At 56.9% G+C, this 20,416-nt stretch overlaps 1 protein-coding gene across 1 annotated transcript; it reads left to right on the top strand.

Annotated features, from left to right (window-relative positions):
- SLC12A9 (solute carrier family 12 member 9) lies at positions 1 to 19,894 on the top strand. Its single transcript, XM_087919062.1, is given in 13 exon segments — positions 1 to 82; positions 5,541 to 5,831; positions 6,174 to 6,281; positions 6,390 to 6,505; positions 8,055 to 8,199; positions 8,299 to 8,381; positions 8,836 to 8,960; positions 10,470 to 10,662; positions 12,568 to 12,742; positions 14,705 to 14,818; positions 14,821 to 14,850; positions 16,756 to 17,182; positions 17,184 to 19,894. Coding segments are annotated over 13 exon segments (2,286 nt in total). The 5' UTR covers positions 1 to 48; the 3' UTR covers positions 17,629 to 19,894.
- Positions 19,895 to 20,416: the final 522 nt, after the last annotated feature.

The following is a 20,416-nucleotide window of genomic DNA, read 5'->3' as shown; positions in this document are numbered from 1 at the left end:
CGCCAACTCTCTACTTTCTTCGGGGTGATCGTGCCGACCGTCCTCTCCATGTTCAGCATCGTGGTCTTCATGCGCGTGGTAGGTTAGGGCGGCCCCTCCCTCGTCGTCTCCCTCCCGGGGCGGAGAGACCCCTCCCCTCGTCTCCCCTCCCCCGGGCGAGAGAGGAGAGACCCCTCCCTCGTCTCTCCTCCCCCCAAGCGGAGAGGAGATCCCCCTCCCCTTGTCTCTCCCTCCCCCTCGGCGGAGAGGGAGATCCCCCTCCCCTCGTCTCCCTCCCCCGGGCGAGAGAGACCCTCTCCCTCGTCTCTCCCTCCCCTGGCGGAGAGGAGATCCCCCTCCCCTCGTCTCTCCCTCCCCCGGGCGGAAGGGACCCCTCCCCTCGTCTCTCCCTCCCCCGGGCGAGAGAGGAGAGACCCCTCCCCCTCGTCTCTCCCTCCCCTGGCGGAGAGGAGATCCCCCTCCCCTTGTCTCTCCTCCCCTGGCGGAGAGGAGATCCCCTCCTCGTCTCTCCCTCCCCGGGCGGAAGGGCCCCTCCCTCGTCTCTCCCTCCCCCCGGGCGAGAGGGACAGACCCCTCCCCTCGACTCTCCCTCCCCCGGCGGCGGAGAGGAGATCCCCTCCCCTTGTCTCTCCTCCCCCCTCGGCGGAGAGGAGAGTCCCCCTCCCCTCGTCTCTCCCTCCCCCGGGCGAAGGGCCCCTCCCTCGTCTCTCCCTCCCCCTGGCGGAGAGGAGATCCCCTCCTCCCTCGTCCTCCCTCCCCCGGGCGAGAGAGGGCCCCTCCCCTCGTCTCTCCCTCCCCCGGGCGGGAGAGGAGAGACCCCTCCCTCGTCTCTCCCTCCCCCGGGCGAAGGGACCCCCTCCCCTCGTCTCTCCCTCCCCCTGGCGGAGAGGAGATCCCCCTCCCCTCGTCTCTCCCTCCCCCGGGCGAGAGACCCCTCCCCTCGTCTCTCCCTCCCCCGGGCGGAGGAGGAGACCCCTCCCTGTCTCTCCCTCCCCCTGGCGGAGAGGAGATCCCCCTCCCTCGTCTCTCCCACTCCCCCGGGCGAGAGAGACCCTCCCCCTCGTCTCTCCCTCCCCCGGGCGGAGAGGAGACCCCTCCCCTCGTCTCTCCCTCCTGGCGGAGAGGAGATCCCCCTCCCCTTGTCTCTCCCTCCCCCTGGCGGAGAGGAGATCCCCCTCCCTCGTCTCTCCCTCCCCCGGGCGAGAGGGCCCCTCCCCTCGTCTCTCCTCCCCCCGGGCGCGAGAGGAGAGACCCCTCCCCACGACTCTCCCTCCCCCGCGGAGAGAGATCCCCCTCCTTGTCTCTCCCTCCCCCTCGGCGGAGAGGAGATCCCCCTCCCCCGTCTCTCCCCTCCCCCGGGCGAAGAGACCCCTCCCTCGTCTCTCCCTCCCCCTGGCGGAGGGGAGATCCCCTCCCCTTCGTCTCCCTCCCTCTCCCCCGGGCGAAGGGCCCCTCCCCTCGTCTCCCTCCCCCGGGGCGAGAGGAGAGACCCCTCCCCTGTCTCTCCCTCCCCCTGGCGGAGAGAGATCCCCCTCCCTTGTCTCTCCCTCCCCTGGCGGAGAGGAGATCCCCTCCCCTCGTCTCTCCCTCCCCCGGCGGAAGGGCCCCTCCCCTCGTCTCTCCCTCCCCCGGGCGGAAGAGGAGAGACCCCTCCTCTGACTCTCCCTCCCCCCCCGCGGAGAGGAGATCCCCCTCCCCCTTGTCTCTCCCTCCCCCTCGGCGGAGAGGAGACCCCCCTCCCCTTCTCTCTCCCTCCCCCCCCACCCCGGAGACACCACCCCCGTTGCACCCGGGCTCTTCCCTCCTGGCAAACTCCGCCTAGTCGGAAGGGACACCGTGGAGGTCCTGTAGTCCAACCCGTCAATTCTGTCTGGAAGGGGCCAGTGCATAAGGAGAGTAAAGGAGGGAGGGAGGAGGAGAAAAAAGGAGGGGGCAGGAGAGAAGGAAGGAAGGAAGGAAGGAAGGAAGGGATGAAGGAGAGGAAGGAAGGAAGGAAGGAGAGTAAAGGAGGGAGGGAGGGAGGAGAAAAAAAGGGAGGGGGCAGGAGGAAGGAAGGAAGGAAGGAAGGAAGGAAGGGATGAAGGAGAGGAAGGAAGGAAGGAAGGAGAGTAAAGGAGGGAGGAGAGGAGAAAAAGGAGGCAGCAGGAGGAAGGAAGGAAGGAAGGAAGGAAGGAAGGAAGGAAGGGAGGGATGAAGGAGAGGAAGGAAGGAAGGAAGGAAGGAAGGAAGGAAGGAAGGGATGAAGGAGAGGAAGGAAGGAAAGAAGGAAGGAAGGAGATTAAAGAAGGGAGGGAGGAGAGAAAGGAAGGGAGGGAGCAGGAGGAAGGAAGGAAGGAAGGAAGGAAGGAAGGAAGGAAGGAAGGGATGAAGGAGAGGAAGGAAGGAAGGAAGGAGAGTAAAGGAGGGAGGAGGAGAAAAAGGAGGCAGGAGGAAGGAAGGAAGGAAGGAAGGAAGGAAGGAAGGGAGGGATGAAGGAGAGGAAGGAAGGAAAGAAGGAAGGAAGGAAGGAAGGAAGGAGATTAAAGAAGGGAGGGAGGAGAGAAAAGAAGGAGGGAGCAGGAGGGAAGGAAGGAAGGAAGGGAAGGAAGGAAGGGAAGGGACGAAGGAGAGTAAAGAAGGAAGGAAGGAAGGAAGGAAGGAAGGAAGGAAGGGAGGGAGGGAGGGATGAAGAGAGGAAGGAAGGAAAGAAGGAAGGAGAGATTAAAGAAGGGAGGGAGGAGAGAAAAGAAGGAAGGAAGGAAGGAAGGAAGGAAGGAAGGAAGGAAGGGAGGGAGGGAGGGATGAAGGAGAGGAAGGAAGGAAAGAAGGAAGGAGATTAAAGAAGGGAGGGAGGAGAGAAAAGAAGGGAGGGAGCAGGAGGAAGGAAGGAAGGAAGGAAGGACGAACAAGAGTAAAGAAGGAAGGAAGGAAGGAAGGAAGGAAGGAAGGAAGGAGAGTAAAGAAGAGAGGGAGAGGGAGGAAAGAAGGAAGGAAAAAGGAAGGGGAAGGAAGGAAAGAAGGAAGGAAGGAAGGAAGGAAAAAGGAAGGGGAAGGAAGGAAGGAAGGAGAACAGGGAAGGGGAAGGAAGGAGAGAAAAGAAGGGAAGGAGCTGGAGGGAGGAAGGAAGGAGCGAGAATGGAGGGAGGAGAGAAAGGAAGGGAGGGACGAAGGAAGGAAGGAAGGAAGGAGAGAAAAGAATGGAGGGAGGAGAGAAAGGAAGGGAGGAAGCAGGAGGAAGGGAGGAAGGAAGGAAAGAAGGAAGGAAGGAAGGAGAGTAAAGAAGGGAGGAAGGAGAGAAAGAAGGGAGGGAGTGGGAGGAAGGAAGGAAAGAAGGAAGGAAAGAAGGAAGGAAAGAAGGAAGGAAGGGGGAAGGAAGAACAGGGAAGGGAAGGAAGGAAGGAGAGAGAAAGAAGGGAAGGAGCAGGAGGGAGAGGGAGGAAGGAGAGAAAAGAATGGAGGGAGGAGAGAAAGGGAGGAGGAAGCAGGAGGAAGAAAGGAAGGAAGAAAGGAAGGGAGGAAGGAAAGGGAGGGAATACCCTTTCCTAAGAGGTGTGTAAGGGGCGTGCATAAGTACACCATCGTTCCTACCTGTCCTACGGTCCCCACGATTCCTACCTCCTTCCTGTATTCTTATTCCTGCTTATCCTTACCCCTAGTCTCTGGTAAGCGGTTGAGAGGAGTCAAAGGAATCCAATAACTCCATAAGCAATTCCCCCTGCTCCAGCAGGAGAGTCCATATAATGGGCAGCCTCACCCACTCCCTACCACTGATCGGACTCCCAGCCTCCTGAGGGGGAGAAGGGAGGGTGGGGCAGGGGGAGGAGCCCAGAGCTCACCTCCTCACCCCTCTCACCCCCCCTCGCCCCCTCTCTTTCCGGCCAATTCCCAGGGTTCGTGGTGGGCCACGCCGGGTTCCTCCAGTCCGTCCTGATGCTGGCGGTCGCCACGTCCATCATCTCCCTGACGGTCCTCTCCGTCTGCGCCATCTCCACCAACGGAGCCGTCCAGGCCGGGCGTGGGCTTACTGTATCCTTTTTGGGGCGGAGGGGCGGAGATTACGCGGAGGGGAGGCGGGGAGGACCTGAAAGAGACCCTCGGGCGGGGCGGGAGGGCGTCCTTTCTGGGCCTTGCCCAGGGTCTCTCACATCCCGAGGACCAGCCAGGTGGGCGCGGCCCGGCTTGTGGAAGAAATAGAGGAATTCCATAATAAAATGGTGTATATATATATATATATATATATAAGATAGGGTGGGGGTGAGGGTTGGGGGTTGGACTAGATGACCTGCAGGGTTCCTTCCAGTTCTGTTCAGCTGTGATCAAAATGAAAGATATCTCCCTGTAGGTGCCGCTTTGCTTTTATCCTTTGGACATGCTCCATTGTTAAGCCTTTTTATCTTTTTTTTCCTTAGGCCTTTTATATTATCATTATTATTATTATTATTATTATTATTATTATTATTATTATTAAATCTTAGTGTGATTCTAGCCTTTGGGGCTAAGTTGATAGTTCAACAACTCCAAGTTCTTAACTATTATTATGATTATTATGATTATTATTTAATCTTTAGCAAGATTCACAGTCTTTGGGGCTGGTTGATAGTTCAACAACGCAAGTTCGATTATTATTATTATTATTATTATTATTATTATTTAATCTTTAGGGAGATTCATAGCCTTTTGGGGCTGGTTGATAGTTCAACAACGCAAGTTCGATTATTATTATTATTGATAATCTTTAGTAAGATTCATAGCCTTTGGGGCTGGTTGATAGTTCAACAGCTTGAGTCCTAATTATTATTATTATTATTATTATTATTATTATTATTATTATTATTTAATCTTTAGGGAGATTCACAGCCCTTGGGGCTGGTTGATAGCTCAACAAAAATAATTCCCACCAAGGGCAATAAAAACCAGGCTTGTTTCGTGAAAAGAAGCGTGGGTGTAATTACAGTCTCGGGTCAGAACAACTACCAGAAGACAAGGACGATTGAGAAAGCCGGGTTGATCCGGAGTAAGGCCCACGTTTCAGAGGTGATTGGCCCGTCCCGTAGGACCTAAAAGAGGAAGCGAACGGGACGGGAGCTTTTGCAGGAAGCAACTAATTCCACTGGTCGGTTCAAGCTTTGAAAAGATACCCTCAGATCCGGAGTTTCCATCTCTGCCTCGGTAGGGCCAAGAGTGTCTGTGTGTGTGTGTGTGTGTTTGTGTATTCTTTTCGCTTTTCCTTAACTCCCGCCTTCCCCCGCCGTCCCCAGTCATGATCAGCCGGACTCTGGGCCCCGAGTTCGGGGGAAGCATCGGCCTCATGTTCTACCTGGCTAACGTCTGTGCCTGCGGGGTTTACGTTCTCGGGCTGGTGGAAGCCATCTTGGATGTCTTCGGAGCAGGTGAGCCTCCGGCCTCAGGCCGCCAGGTCTGGGGCGGAGAGCGCGGAGGAGGGTGGCGGTTGGTTGTCCGTCCCGTTCTGCTCCGGACAAAGGTGTGGCTCTCCTCCTGAAGTCCCCTCCCCCTTCTTTCTCTCTCTCTCTCTTTCTCTCCTCTTCCTCCTCCGGGCCCAGATGGCTCGGAGCCGCCAGGCCTCAAGACTCTCCCTCAGGGCTACCTGTACAGCTTCCTCTACAGCTCGCTGGTGCTCCTACTCTGCCTGCTGGTGTGCCTAGTGGGCGCCCAGATTTACACCCAGGCGGCCTTCTTCATCTTCCTCCTGGTCAACCTGGTCCTGGTCACCATCTTCGTCAGCTTCTTCACTGTCTCCCCTCGGGAGATCGCCGTCTCTCACGGCGGCAACGAGACCTTCAACGCCTCCTTCACGGGCTTCAACATCTCCACCCTCAGGGACAACCTGTACGGTAGGCGGCGGCGGGGAGGGGTGTCTTCCAACCAGGCGGGCGAGGAGGACGACGCCAAGAGGCCAGGGGACGGGCGTGGGGCGGTGGGCTAGAAGTTGGAGCTCTTGAATGGGGAGGCTGTGACTGTGATCCTAGGTTAGAAGCGGATATTTCTCTCACTGGGGAATATAATCTGCCGAACAGAACTCCTCATCGGCAACGGGGAAAGGCGCCCGGCCATGAAAACATCCTGCTTGCTCCATTCAGTTGCCCAGAGAAGGGACAAGAGGGTTGTGGGTTGGCTGTGGGTTGGAGGTAGCCGGGCCATCGGGTGACAGCCTGACTCTTCCCCCGCCCGCGTAGCCATGTACTCGCAGGACTACACAACCAACAACATGATGTCTTTCGCCACCGTCTTTGCCGTCATGTTCAACGGCTGCACCGGCATCATGGCCGGCTCCAACATGTCAGGTGAGGAGGCCTGGAAGGGCCCCCGGGGAGGGGCTCGGAGGAGGGGCGGGTGGTCCTAGGAGAGCTTCCGTCGGGGAGACGGGAAGGTAACTCCGTCGATTCTCGCAGGGGAGCTGAGGAACGCCAGCGCCTCCATTCCCAAGGGGACGATTGTGGCGGTCCTGTACACCTTCGTCATCTACTTCTTCCTTTTCTTCATGTCCAGCTTCACCTGTGAGAGGTGAGTGGCTACAGGTGACCCAGAAGGTGACACACACACGCACATGCACACAGAGCAGGTTGTAAGCTTCTGTCCTCGCTCTCAGCTGGACACTCAAGGCTCGCGGGGGGCGCGGGGGGAGGAAGACTTAGTCGCATGAAGAATTGGGGGAGCCATGTCTCCAGGTGGGGCTTGTCAGGTGGACAAGCTGGCAGAGGAGAGGCTGACCAGGGGTGGGATTCAAAAATCCCAGCAACCGGTTCTCGGCCCTTCCAGGAGGGCTGTTTTACACCTTCCCCATAGTCCGGAGGCTTCCCTCAGGCCTCTGGGGGGGTAAAGGGCCAACCCCGGGCTCTGGAGGGCCTCCAGAAGCCAGAAACAGGCCCGTTTCCAGACTACCAGAGGGCCGTTTTTCACCTTTCCCAGAGTCCGGAGGCTTCCCTTGGCCCTCTGGTGGGCATGGCCAACTGGAACTTCCAGGAAGGCCATTTTTCGCTTTCCCGGAGTCCGGAGGCTTCCTCAGGCCTTGAGGAGGGGAGAAGGGCCAACTCCGGGCTCCGGAGGGTCTCCGGAAGCCAGAAACAGGCCCGTTCCGGACTACCGGGGCGATTTTTGCCTTCCCCAGAGTCTGGAGGCTTCCTCAGGCCTCTGGGAAGGCCCTCCGAAGCCAGACAGGCCCATTTTTAGACTTCCAGAACTTCCCGGAAGGCTGTTGTTCACCTTTCCCAGAATCCGGAGGCTTCCCTCAGGCCTCTGGGAAGGCTCTCCGGAAGCCAGACAGGCCTATTTTTAGACTTCCGGGACTTCTGAGAGGGCTGGTTTTCGTCCTCCCCAGAGTCCGGAGGCTTCCTCAGGCCTCTGGGAAGGCCCTCCGGAAGCCAGACAGGCCCGTTTCCAGACTTCCAGAACTTCTGGGAGGGCTGGTTTTACCTTCCCAGAGTCCGGAGGCTTCCCTCGGGCCTCTGAGAAGGCCCTCCGGAAGCTTAGGACAGGCCCATTTCCTGACTTCCAGAACTTCTGGGAGGCCTGTTTTTTGACTTCCCCAGAATCCGGAGGCTTCCCTCAGGCCTCTGGGAAGGCCCTCCGGAAGCCGGACACGCCCATTTTTAGACTTCCAGAACTTCCCGGAAGGCTGTTGTTCACCTTTCCCAGAATCCGGAGGCTTCCTCAGGCCTCTGGGAAGGCTCTCCCGGAAGCCAGACAGGCCCATTTTTAGACTTCCGGGACTTCTGGGAGGGCTGGTTTTGCGTCCTCCCCAGAGTCCGGAGGCTTCCCTCAGGCCTCCGGAAGGGACAGGCCCATTTCTGGACTTCCGGAACTTCCGGGAGGGGCATTTCTCACCCTCCCAGAGCCTCCCCTGCACATCCCCGCATCCAAAATGGGCCTCGCGGAGACTCCTAGGAGGAGAAGGGCTGGCAGCGCCAACCGGTCGGTTCAACTACCGTTTCAGCGAACCAGGTGTCAATTTAACTTCCGGTTTGCCGGAACAGCCCGAACCGGCTGAATCCCGCCTCAGCCTGAGACTCCCCCCCTCCACATTGGTTCCCCCCCACCCACCAGGGCCCTCCTGAAAGGTGACTCACGGCTTCTTCCGGTCCATCAACGTCTGGCCGCCCTTCGTGCTGATGGGCATCTACTCCGCCTCGCTTTCGGCTTCCATGAGCAACCTGATCGGCGCTTCCCGCATCCTTCACGCCTTGGCCAAAGACGACCTGTTCGGTAGAGCAAAATGGCCGCCTCCCCGTGCTCCCGCCAAGCCTCTCGGCACCCCTCCCTCTTCCGGGAGGTCCAGTGAACGCCGCTTTCTCTCCGTCGCAGGGCTTGTCCTGGCTCCGGCCAAGATTGTCTCCCGAGGAGGCAACCCCTGGGTAGCCGTCCTCTACACCTGGGGCCTCGCGCAGGTAAGCTCTTCCCCTCAGTGTCAGGATTCCAGCGATCGCCCTCGTGAATTTATAGTGTGATCCTCGAGCCAAACTTCAAAAAAAAAAAATCGAGGATTTCTTCGAGGCGATACACCGGCACGGCCTTCGATGAAGCCTACGTCATTCACAGTGTGACCTGGTTTCCTCCCGCCGGGAGCGCGTCATAAATCAGATCCTCCAACTGAGACCCTTCGCGGGCTGACGGGGGACTCCGGGTGGCGGGGGAGTCCTCCTTATGCGCCCGATCCCTTGTCGCGTCCTCGGCTCCAGTGGCTTGGCCCAACCTACTGGCCCTACACAGGTGATGGTGTACCTGTGAGCCGGGGGTCGGGGCTGTCCCGGTGGGAGGGGGCGCCCACCCGGGAGGGGCCGGGGTGGGTTTTCCCGGTTCTCCTCCCCTCCCCACCCTTTGAATGAGCTCTGCCTTCCCCAGTTGGTGCTACTGGTGGGGAAACTCAACACCATCGCCGGCATCGTCACCGTCTTCTACCTGGTCGCTTACGCCGCGGTGGACCTGGCCTGCCTGGCGCTGGAGTGGGCCTCCGCCCCCAACTTCCGGTGGGTGTGGCTTCCCAGGAGGGAGGAGGGGGAGGGGCACACAACCGGGGAGGGGGGGGAGATCTAGGGGTTCAGATGGGTCCTCGAGTCCCAGAAGGGATGAGGAAGGAAGGGACCTTGCCAGCTACCTCCTCTCTCTTCCTCCCTCCCTCTCTCTCTCTCTCTCTCTTCCTCCTTCTCTCTCTTTCTTTTTCTTTCTTTCTCTCCTTTTTGCTCTTCCCTTCCTTTCTTCTTTTTCTTTCCTTTCTTTTCCTCCTTCTGTCCGTCCTTTCTTTCTTCCCTCCCCCTCTTTCTTTTTCTTTCTTTCTTTCTTTTTTCTTTTCTTTCCCTTCTTTCTTGTTCTTTTCCTGTTTCTTTCTTTTTCCCTTCCTTTTTGTTCTTCTTTCTTTTTTTCACTCTTTTCTTTCCTCCTTCCTTTCTTTTCCCTTCCATACTTCCTTCTTTTCTTTCTTTCTTCCCTCCTTTCCTCTTTTTCTTTTTCTTTTCTTTCTTTTTCTTTCCCTTCTTTTTATTTTTTTCTTTTCCTTCTTTCTTTTCCTTCCTTTTTTCCTTCTTTTTCCTTTAATTCTTTTTCTTTCCCCCTTTCTTCCTTCCCTTCCTTCCTTTCTTTTCCCTTCCATACTTCCTTCTTTTCTTTCTTTCTTCCCTCCATCCCTCTTTTCTTTCTTCTCTTCTCTTTTCTTTCTTTTTTCTTTCCCTTCTTTTTCTTTTTTTTCTTTTCCTTCCTTTTTCTATTTTCCTTTAATTCTTTTTCTTTCCCCTTCCTTCCTTCCTTTCCTTCCTTCCTCTTCCTCCCTCCCTCCCTCCTTTCCTTTCCTTCCTTTTTCTTTTTCCTTCAATTCTTTCTCTTTCTCCCTTCCTTCCTTCCTCCTTCCTTTCCTTCCTTTTCTTTTTCCTTTAATTGTTTTCTTTCCCCCCTTCCTTCCTTCCTTTCCTTCCTTCCTCTTCCTTCCTCCCTCCCTCCTTTCCTTTCCTCCCTTTTTCTTTTTTTCTTTAATTCTTTCTCTTTCTCCCTTCCTTCCTTCCTTTTTCTTTTCTTTCCTTCCTCCTTCCTTTCCTTCCTTTTTCTTTCCCTTCCTTCCTTCCTCTTCCTTCCTTCCTTCCTCCTTCCTTTCCTCCTTTTTCTTTCCCCCTTCCTTCCTTCCTTTTTCCTTCCTTCCTCTTCCTTCCTCCTCCCTCCTTTCCTTTCCTCCCTTCTTCTTTTTCCTTTAATTGCTTTCTTTCCCCCTTCCTTCCTTCCTTTTCCTTCTCCTTCTTTCTTTCCTTCCTTCCTCCCTCCCTTCCTTTCCTTTCCTTCCTTTTTCTTTCCCCCTTCCTTCCTTCCTTTTCCTTCCTTCCTCTTCCTTCCTCCCTCCCTCCTTTCCTTTCCTTCCTTCTTCCTTCCTTCCTCCCTCCTTTCCTTTCCTTCCTTTTCCTTCCTTCCTCTTCCTTCCTCCCTCCCTCCTTTCCTTTCCTTTCCTCCCTTTTTCTTTTCTCCTTTAACCCGTTCTTTCTCTTCCACCTCCGTAGGCCGACCTTCCAGCTCTTCTCCTGGCACACCTGCCTCCTTGGCATCATCTCCTGCCTGGTGATGATGTTCCTCATCAGCCCGGCGGGAGCCTCAGGCAGCCTGGGCCTCATGCTTCTCCTGTTGGGCTTCATCCACCTGCGCTCCGCGGCCTCCTCCTGGGGCTACATCAGCCAGGCGCTCATCTTCCACCAGGTGCCGGGGAAACAGGACGCGGGAAAACTGGGTGGTCGTCGGGCGGGGGAATCCATCTATCTCATCCTTTCGGGGCTGAAATCTGGAGGAAGAGGGGCTGGAATTCGACCGGTTTCAGACCGGTTCGGTAGAAACGGTGGTCGCGATTCCGTGCGGTTCGGAGAAAGCGGCAAAAATCGTACCTCCCGCTCCGACCTCCACTTCCTTCCCCTCCCTGCCCGGTCGGTCCTTATTGCGCAGGCCCGACATGGCCGACTGGGTTCTTCCTTGCCCGGTCACATCGGGAGGCCGAAAAACGGGCCCGTTTCGGCACTTTGGGTATTTCCAGAAGGCCCGTTTTTTGGCCTCCGGAGCCTGGGGGAAGCCTCCGCAGCCTCGGGAGGCCGAAAAATTGGCCCATTTTGGCACTTTTGGTATTCCTGGAAGGCCCGTTTTTCGCCCTCTCGGAGGCCTGAGGGAAGCCTCTTCAGCCTCGGGAGGCTGAAAAACGGGCCCATTTCGGCACTTTTGGTATTCCTGGAAGGCCTGTTTTTCGGCCTCCAGAGCCTGGGGGAGGCCGTTTTCGCCCTCTTGAAGGCCTAAGGGAAGCCTCTCCAGCCTTGGGAGGCTGAAAAACGGGCCCGTTTTGCCACTTTGGGTATTTCCAGAAGGTCCGTTTTTCAGCCTCCGGAGCCTGGGGAGGCCATTTTCACCCTCTCGGAGGCCTGAGGGAAGTTTCTGCAGCCTTGGGACGCCCAAAACGGCCCATTTCGGCACTTTTGGTATTTCCAGAAGGCTGGTTTTCAGCCTCCGGAGCCTGAGGGAGGCCGTTTTCGCTCTTTCGGAGGCCTGAGGGAAGTTTCTGAAGCCTCGGGAGGCTGAAAAAGGGCCCATTTCGGCACTTTTGGTATTCCTGGAAGGCCTGTTTTTCGGCCTCCGGAGCCTGGGAGGCCGTTTTGCGATCTTGGAGGCCTGAGGGAAGTTTCTGAAGCCTCGGGAGGCTGAAAAAGGGCCCATTTCGGCACTTTTGGTATTCCTGGAAGGCCTGTTTTTCGGCCTCCGGAGCCTGGGAGGCCGTTTTCCGCCATCTTGGAGGCCTGAGGGAAGTTTCTGAAGCCTCGGGAGGCTGAAAAAGGGCCCATTTCAGCACTTTTTGGTATTTCCAGAAGGTCCGTTTTTCAGCCTCCGGAGCCTGGGAGGCCGTTTCACCCTCTCGGAGGCCTGAGGGAAGTTTCTGCAGCCTTGGGACGCCCAAAAACGGGCCCATTTCGGCACTTTTGGTATTTCCAGAAGGGCTGTTTTTCAGCCTCCGGAGCCTGAGGGAGGCCGTTTTCGCCCTCTCTGAGGCCTGAGGGAAGTTTCTGCAGCTTTGGGAGTCCGAAAAACGGGCCCATTTCAGCACTTTTGGTATTTCCAGAAGGCTGGTTTTCGGCCTTCAGAGCCTGGGGAAGGCCATTTTCGCCCTCTCAGAGGCCTGAGGGAAGTTTCTGTAGCCTCAGGAGGCCGAAAAACGGGCCTGTTTCGGCACTTTTGGTATTTCCAGAAGGTCTGTTTTTCGGCCTCCCGAGGCTGCAGAGGCTTCCCTCGGGCTTCTGGGACGGCAAAAATGGTCTCTAACGGGCCAATAATCAGCCGGGAGGCGCACTCTCCTTGCCACCTGTGGTACGGGCGCCATAGCTTCGCCATCGTGGATATAAGACGATGTGCCGTTGCTAAACGGGACGAAACTCCCTTAGTGATGATCTCTATCCTCCGGATTCTGGGGAAAGCGAAAAACGGCCTCCGTCGGGGCTGTAAGTCAAGGACCGCCAGCGGAGAAGAAGGCGCTAACGTAGACGGGGAGGGGGAATGTCTCTGGTGGGGCTAACGGGGGGTGTCTCTCCCCTTCTTCCTTCCCTTCCCTTCCCCTACCCAACCTCCGGAAAGGTCCGGAAGTACCTGTTGCTCCTCGACATCCGGAAGGACCACGTCAAGTTCTGGCGGCCGCAGATCTTGCTGATGGTGGCCAACCCGCGCGGAGGAGCCCAGCTGATGAAATTCATCAACCACCTGAAGAAAGGTGGCCTCTTCGTCTTGGGCCACGTGGAGATCGGGGACCTCGGTAGGGGCCACGGATCGAGGCCTGGGGGGGGGCCCTCCCCTTCCGTGGGATGCCACGGATCGTGGCGGCGGGCGGTTGGAGGCAGGGATCAGAAAGACCAAACCCCAGAAGCATGTGGGAAGTCGCGGGGACGGTGGACGTATTCAGCCGGTCCGCACCGATTCGGAAATAGCGGTCAGCAAGGATTTGGCATGGATCGCCGAACCCGGGAGTAACTTCTGGCTGGCCACGCCGCCGCCCCCGCCAAACCCGGTTGCCGGTCGCTCGCTTGTCCTCACCCGCCTGACACTCGCCCCACCCGGTCACTTCTTAAGGTATTTTCCCGCTCCCCTCCCGACGATCGGCTGTTTCCGACGATCAGCTGTGCCGGGATTCCCCTCGCTGTCTTCCTGCTTCCCCCAGGAGGAAGGAATGAAAGAAGGAGAGGAGGATGAAGGAAGGAAGGAAGGAAGAGGAGGAAGGAAGGAAGGAAGGAAAGAGAGGAGAAGGAAGGAAGGAAGGAAGGAAGGAAGGAAGGAAAGGAAGGAAGGAAGGAAGGAAGGAAGGAAGGAAGAGGAGGAAGGGAGAGAGAAGGAAAGGAAGAAAGGAAGGAAGGAAAGAAGGAGAGAGAGAAGGAAGGAAGGAAGGAAGGAAGGAAAGAGAGGAGGAGGAAGGAAGGAAGAGGAGGAAGGGAGAGAGAAGGAAAGGAAGGAAGGAAGGAAGGAGTGGATGATCAGCTGTTCCGATGATCGCTGTGCTGGGATTCCTCGCTGTTTTACTGCTTCCTCCAAGAGGAAGGGATGAAAGAAGGAGAGGAGGATGAAGGAAGGCAGGAAGGAAGGAAGGAAAGAGGGGAAGGAAGGAAGGAAGAGGAAGGAAGGAAGGAAGGAGAGAGGGAAGGAAGGGAGTGGATGATCAGCTGTTTCTGACGATCAGCTGTGCCGGGATTCCCCTCGCTGTCTTACTGCTTCCCCCAGGAGGAAGGAATGAAAGAAGGAGAGGAGGATGAAGGAAGGCAGGAAGGAAGGAAAGAGAGAAGGAAGGGAGGAAGGGAGGAAGAGAGAAGGAAGGAAGGTAGGAAGGAAGGAAGGAAGGAGTGGAGGATCAGCTGTTCTGATGATCAGCTGTGCCGGATTCCCTCGCTGTCTTACTGCTTCCAGGAGGAAGGAATGAAAGAAGGAGAGGAGGATGAAGGAAGGCAGGAAGGAAGGAAGGAAAGAGGGAAGGAAGGAAGGAAGAGGTAGGAAGGAAGGAAGGAGAGGAGGAAGGAAGGAGTGGATGATCAGCTGTTTCTGACGATCAGCTGTGCCAGGATTCCCCTCGCTGTCTTACTGCTTCACCCAGGAGGAAGGAAGGAAGGAAGGAAGGAGGATGAAGGAAGGCAGGAAGGAAGGAAAGAGAGAAGGAAGGAAGGGAGGGAGGAAGAGAAGGAAGGAAGAAGAGAAGGGAGGAGAGGAGGAAGGAAGGAAGGAGTGGATGATCAGCTGTTCCGAGGATCAGTTATGCTGGTATTCCCCTCACTGTCTTACTGCTTCACCCAGAAGGAAGGAAGGAAGGAAGGAAGGAGAAGAGAGATGGAAGGAAGGAAGGAGAGGAGGACGATCAACTGGGCCGGGATTCCCCTCCCTCACTTACTGCAGACTTCCGGCTTTGCCCAGGAGGCAACGCCTCGGCCCAGAAGGCCCAAACCCCGGGTGGGGGAGGGGTGTTTGCTGCAAAAAAATTAAAGCCACGCCACCTACCCACGCCCTCCTAGCCACGCCCTCCTAGCCACGCCCTCCTAGCCACGCCCTCCTAGCCACGCCTACGGAACCGCTAGTAAAAATGATTGAATCCCGAACCCTGAGAGGGAAGTTGGCGCATCTTTTACCGCCTTGGCCTGTACCCACCACCCCGCCCCGCCAGCGAGGGCCGGGCGGGCGGGCGGAGGGAGGGAGGCGTGTCTCTTTTTTGGCGGCGCCACTTTTGTCGCCTCTCCCGCAGACACGATGCCCTCGGACCCCATCCAGGCGCACTACAACTTCTGGCTCAGCCTGGTGGATAAGCTGAGCATCACAGCCTTCGTCGACCTCACTTTGTCGCCTTCCGTCCGGCAGGGACGCAGCACCTGCTCCGCATCACGGGACTCGGTGAGTAAACCCCCGCTGGAGGTGGGGTTGGGGAGGGGAGAATTCGCCAGGTGAGCGAGGCACCTGGGTCAGCATTCGACCCCGCGTGGGATACGAAACAAAGACGGTCCCAGAAAACCGCCGAAGGCCCTTTTCAATTCCTCCGCTTTGCTTTCCGAGCTCTTGAGGGAAGGTTAGAAAAAAATCCCCCACAAACGGTTACGAGAAGGAGTAGCTACACAAACCACGACGGAGAATGTCCACAAACACACCCCGGGATGGACGCCGAACTCAAAAGAGAGGAACGATAAAACTAGAGAGCTATTTCCATGCTTGGTTTCCAGCGCTGTCCGTTCTCTTCTTCCGTTCTCACAGCTGCAGCCCAGGGAGGAGATCAGGGCCGTTTCCTCCCTCGTAGGCCATGCCGTTCACGTTTTTTCCCCCTCATCTTCTCCTCCGTGAGGATGGAGAGGAGGATGGGCCCGGTTCTTCGGACTTGCCCAGCCGGCGGCTGGTGTCCCTCCTCAGCCTCCTCCGCAACCTTCCGCTCCTCCTCCTCCCGCTCTTCCCTCAGAGTAAGTCTCCACGAGGAGAGTTGGGGAAGTAAGTAACTCCTTTGATTGGAGGTTGAGAAATTAACCCTAAAGGGGCAGAGATGGAGGAAGAGGAGAAGGGAGAAACGTGAACCGGTGAAGCCCCTTTTAATTCCTTCGCTTTGCTTCCGAGCTCCGAATATCGTTGAGGGAGGACAAAAAATTCTCCTCACAAAAAGTTACAAGAAGAAACGGCGGGAAAAACCAGCGACACAAACCAGCCAGGTCAAAAGTTAGCCAGCCAGTTTTTGGGCCTAATGCTGGACTAGAGCTCCCAGTCTCCTGGTGATTGGGCCTAAGTTATCCAGCCAGCTTTTGGGCCTAATGCTGAACTAGAGCTCCCAGTCTCCTGGTGATTGGGCCAAAGTTAGCCAGCCAGCTTTTGGGCCTAATGCTGGACTAGAGCTCCCAGTCTCCTGGTGATTGGGCCAAAGTTAGGCAGCCAGCTTTGGGGCCTAATGCTGGACTAGAGCTCCCAGTCTCCTAGCGATTGGGCAGTTAGCCAGCCAGCTTTTGGGCCTAATGCTGGACTAGAGCTCCCAGTCTCCTGGTTATTGGGCCAAAGTTAGGCAGCCAGCTTTTGGGCCTAATGCTGGACTAGAGCTCCCAGTCTCCTAGTGATTGGGCCAAAGTTAGCCAGCCAGCTTTTGGGCCTAATGCTGGACTAGAGCTCCCAGTCTCCTGGTGATTGGGCCAAAGTTAGCCAGCCAGCTTTGGGGCCTAATGCTGGATTAGAGCTCCCAGTCTCCTAGTGATTGGGCCAAAGTTAGCCAGCCAGCTTTGGGGCCTAATGCTGGACTAGAGCTCCCAGTCTCCTGGTGATTGGGCCTAAGTTAGCCAGCCAGCTTTTGGGCCTAATGCTGGACTAGAGCTCCCAGTCTCCTAGTGATTGGGCCAAAGTTAGCCAGCCAGCTTTTGGGCCTAATGCTGAACTAGAGCTCCCAGTCTCCTAGTGATTGGGCCGAAGTTAGCCAGCCAGCTTTTGGGCCTAATGCGGGACTAGAGCTCCCAGTCTCCTAGTGATTGGTCCAAAGTTAGCCAGCCAGCTTTGGGGCCTAACGCTGGACTAGAGCTCCCAGTCTCCTAGCGATTGGGCCAAAGTTAGCCAGCCAGCTTTGGGGCCTAATGCTGGACTAGAACTCCCAATCTCCTGGTCTCCAACTCATTGCCACAATAAACCACGTTGTCCTCATTCCACCGACCAAAATATTGGTGGGGTTATCCATCCCGGTCCGCACGCTGTGTCTTCATCTACTCTGGGGGAGGGGAGCCCTTTCGGGACCCGCATGGGGGCTCCCTTGACGTGGTTTGTCCACTTTCTTTTCGTCCGCAGGCGGGATGAAACCGAACACCTTGGTCCTGGGTTTCTACGATGACTCGGTCCCCGAGGATTACTTCCTGCAGGACCCGGCCTTCAGCCAAGCGCGGGAGAACGACGAATTTGGGGTGGATTTGGCGGCCTTGCAAGCCCACTTCCCTCCCGTCCGGGTGACGGCTAACCAGCGGGCGCTGAGGCCCTCCGAGTATGTGGCCATCGTCTCGGACGCGGTGAAGATGCACAAGAACGTCTGCCTGGCCCGCTACTTTCACCTCCTCGACAGGGACCTGCTCTCCTCCTCGGCGTCCAAGAAGCGGCTGGAAGGCCGCTACATCGACGTCTGGCCCCTCAACCTCCTGCGCCCCGACACGCCAACCTATGTAGACATCTGCAGCCTCTTCCTCCTCCAGATGGCCTGCATCCTCACCATGGTCAACTCCTGGAAGGGCCCGGTTGCGGCTCTTCATCTGCGTGGAATCCGGGGACGGCGGCTGGGGGAACAAGGAGGAGAAACTGCGGGAGCTCCTGACCAAGTTGAGGATCAAAGCCACCATCAAGATCGTCGCCTGGGACCAGGTGGCCACCGTCCCTGAGGTCACGGGCGGCGGGGAGGTCCCGGAGAGCCCTCCGTCCGGAGAGACGCGCGGGGGGGGAACCTTCCTCAACGCGGCCACCTTCCGCGTGACGGACGAGTACTTGAGGTCGGTCAACGAGCTGCTCCGGAAGCAAGGCGGGCAGACGGCCGTGCGTTTCCTCTACCTGCCGCGCCCCCCCGCCGACACCTCGCAGTACGAGCGCTACCTGGAGCAGCTGGAGATCCTCACCGCCGGCTTGGGGCCCACCCTCCTGATCCACGGCCTGACCCCCGTCACCTGCACCGAGCTGTAAGCGGGCCCGTCCGCGGGTTCGTGGCCCAGCGACGGCCCTCGCTTGTCACCGACGATGAACGAAATGTGCCTTTTGAGGCGGGGTGGGGGGGAGAATAAACGAAGAAGCCGGGCCTGACGACGTTGGCGAGACCTTTGAGGTGGGTTGCCGAAGTAGGAGAGGAAGATTGAGGACTGTGTTCCGCGGGACACAATCGTCTTCCGCAATAATCGGCGGGCGATTTTCTTTGCATCGTCTTCACGGCACCAACGTCTTCCGCTAATTGGCGGACGATATTCTCCGCATCGTCTTTAACGGGACCCTTGGCCAAGAGATCTTCTCGTACCCCCGGAGGCGTGAAGGATTCTTCGGAACTCTCCAACCTCCCGCCACCGGATTTTCAGAGTCGGACGTGCTTCCCTCATCCATTTCCTCGTTGTTCTGATCCAAACCTTGCATTGTCTTCACGGCACCGTTTTCCGCTAATTGGCGGACGATTTTCTTCACATCGTCTTAGCGGCACAAACGTCTTCCGCTAATTGGCGGACGATATTCTCCGCATTGTCTTTAACGGGACCCTCGGCCAAGAGATCTCCTCGTACCCCCGGAGGCGTGAAGGATTCTTCGGAGCTCTCCAACCTCCCGCCACCGGATTTTCAGAGTCGGACGTGCTTCCCTCATCCATTTCCTCGTTGTTCTGATCCAAACCTGGTTCCAAGGAAGCAAACCCCAATCCGAGCGAACACTGACATCTTTGAAGGATTCTTGACGATTCCCGTTCCTTCCCGGTTCAAAGGCTGTTTCAAACTCGTTGTCCCGGATAAGAAGGAGCTTTGCCAAGGTGGTGCAAGGCTGCCAAGAAGGCTAGTTAAAGTTGCCAAGAAATAATACAAACACCAAGAGTTTCCAAACACCAACTCCGATACTCCGAACTTCCACAAGGCTTGAAGCGGGCAGAGAACTTCTTTGCTTCCTGCCAAGAGCTGCAGTTTCTCCGCTGGCTTTTTATCCCTTACGGGGATCAAACTCCCGAGTCTTCCGCAAGGCTTGAAGGGCATAGAACTTCTTTGCTTCCTGCAAAGAACTCCGGTCTCTCAGGCTGGCTTTTATCCCTTTTTATACTAGAATGTCCACGAGGCTGAGTTTCAAAACGTCTTTGCTTCCTGCAAAGAACTCCGGTTTCTCAGGCTGGCTTTTATCTCCTCAGGGAGCAGCCACGACCTTGCGAGTCGCCCGTGGCTGCTGCAGCGGTCTTTCCTTTGAGCAGGCCTACTGGACACGGGCTCCTCGGGACGCTCTTCCTCACTGCTGCCGGCCTCCCCAAGCTCCGACGGCCGCACTCCACTCCCGGATGGTCCCAGCCCCGTATCCCACGCAGGGCCTTCGTCTCTCCGAGACCTCAGCCATTTACGCCCGCCGCAGCCCTTGTGCAAGGGAGGAGGACAAAGCGGGCGCCGAAAGAAAACAACCTCGGCCTCGTCGGACGTTCCACGCGACGCCTCCTCAACTCCGGGTTGTCTACGCTGGCTTGACCCGAGACTTGCCGGCCTCCTCCTCCTCCTCCCTGTGGGGTTGGGATGACAAACTCCCTTCCGTCGTCGCGACCACGTCGGCGGGAATCCCCGGGGTTTTGCGGTGCGTCGGACCCCCAAAGAAGCTCACTCGGCGTCGTTTGCGAGCCGCGTGGATCGGGAACGTCGTGCGCGCGAGACGCTGGCAGCTCGAAGCTTCGACGGGGCTCATTTCTGTAGGGGGGATGTTTCGAATCCTGTCCGGCTCGCGCATCCTGGTTTGTGTGAGGGTTCCAAGATAGTTGGAAGAAACCCTGTCGAGAGGCCTTGACGGGAAGCGGTCCAGAGCGAGCGAGCGAGTGAGCCAGCCCGTCCGGGGTTCCTCGGAAGTCGTTCCGCCTCTTTCCGCTGGAAGTGGGGGGACCCCTTTGTACCCCCGATTCTCCTACCCATGTTGAAATCAGGATTAAAGCTCCGCGCCGCCCCCTGACTCCGCAGCCCTGGCTGGCGGGGGCGGGGGTGTCTCCATATAGCGGATTAGAAAGCGACTGGCGCATAACACTTCTTCTCTCGTGCAAAAGATTCTTCGACTAACCACTAACTCACACACACACTTGCACGCACGCACACCGGATTCAGCTGCCTCTCGAGCTAGGGGATTATGGGGGGGAGCTGCCTGGGAAAACCAGGTGCAGGGTTGGAAAGAGGGAGTATTGGTGCGGGGGGAGAGTAGCTACTCCTGTGGGATCAACCCCGGGCAATAAAAGCGCAACTCAAGGAGCAGAGCGTTGTTTTTGTCATCTTTTAGCCTTCCCGCTTCTTTCGTTCCTCTCCTTCCCTCCCTTTCCTTCCTTCCCTCCTTCCCTCCCTTCCTCTTCTGACCTTCTTTCCTTCCTCCCCTTCCTTTCTTCCCTTCCTTCCATCCTCCTTCCCTTCCTTCCCTTCCTTCCTTCCTTCCCTTTCATCCTCCTCTTTCTTTCCTTCCTTCCTTTCTTCCTTCTCTTTCTTTCCTTCCTTCCCTTTCTTCCTTTTCTTTCCTTCTTTCCTTCCTTCCCTTTATTTCCTTCCTTCCTTTCTCCCTTCTCTTCCTTTCCTCTTTCCTTTCTTTCCTTCCTTCCCTTTCTTCCTTTTCTTTCCTTCTTTCCTTCCTTCCCTTTATTTCCTTCCTTCCTTTCCTTCCTTCATTCCCTCCCTCTCCTTCCTTCCCCTTCCTTCCCTTTCTTCCCTTTATTTCCTTCCTTCCTTTCTTCTCTTCCTTTTCCATCCTCCCTTCCCTCCCTCCCTCCTCCTTCCTTCCC

The sequence above is a fragment of the Pseudonaja textilis genome, unplaced genomic scaffold, assembly GCF_049901715.1.
Source record: "Pseudonaja textilis isolate UNSWEBS1 unplaced genomic scaffold, rPseTex1.2 PTEXSCF23, whole genome shotgun sequence".
Lineage (NCBI taxonomy): Eukaryota > Metazoa > Chordata > Lepidosauria > Squamata > Elapidae > Pseudonaja > Pseudonaja textilis.
This window is presented reverse-complemented; position numbering and strand designations above follow the sequence as displayed.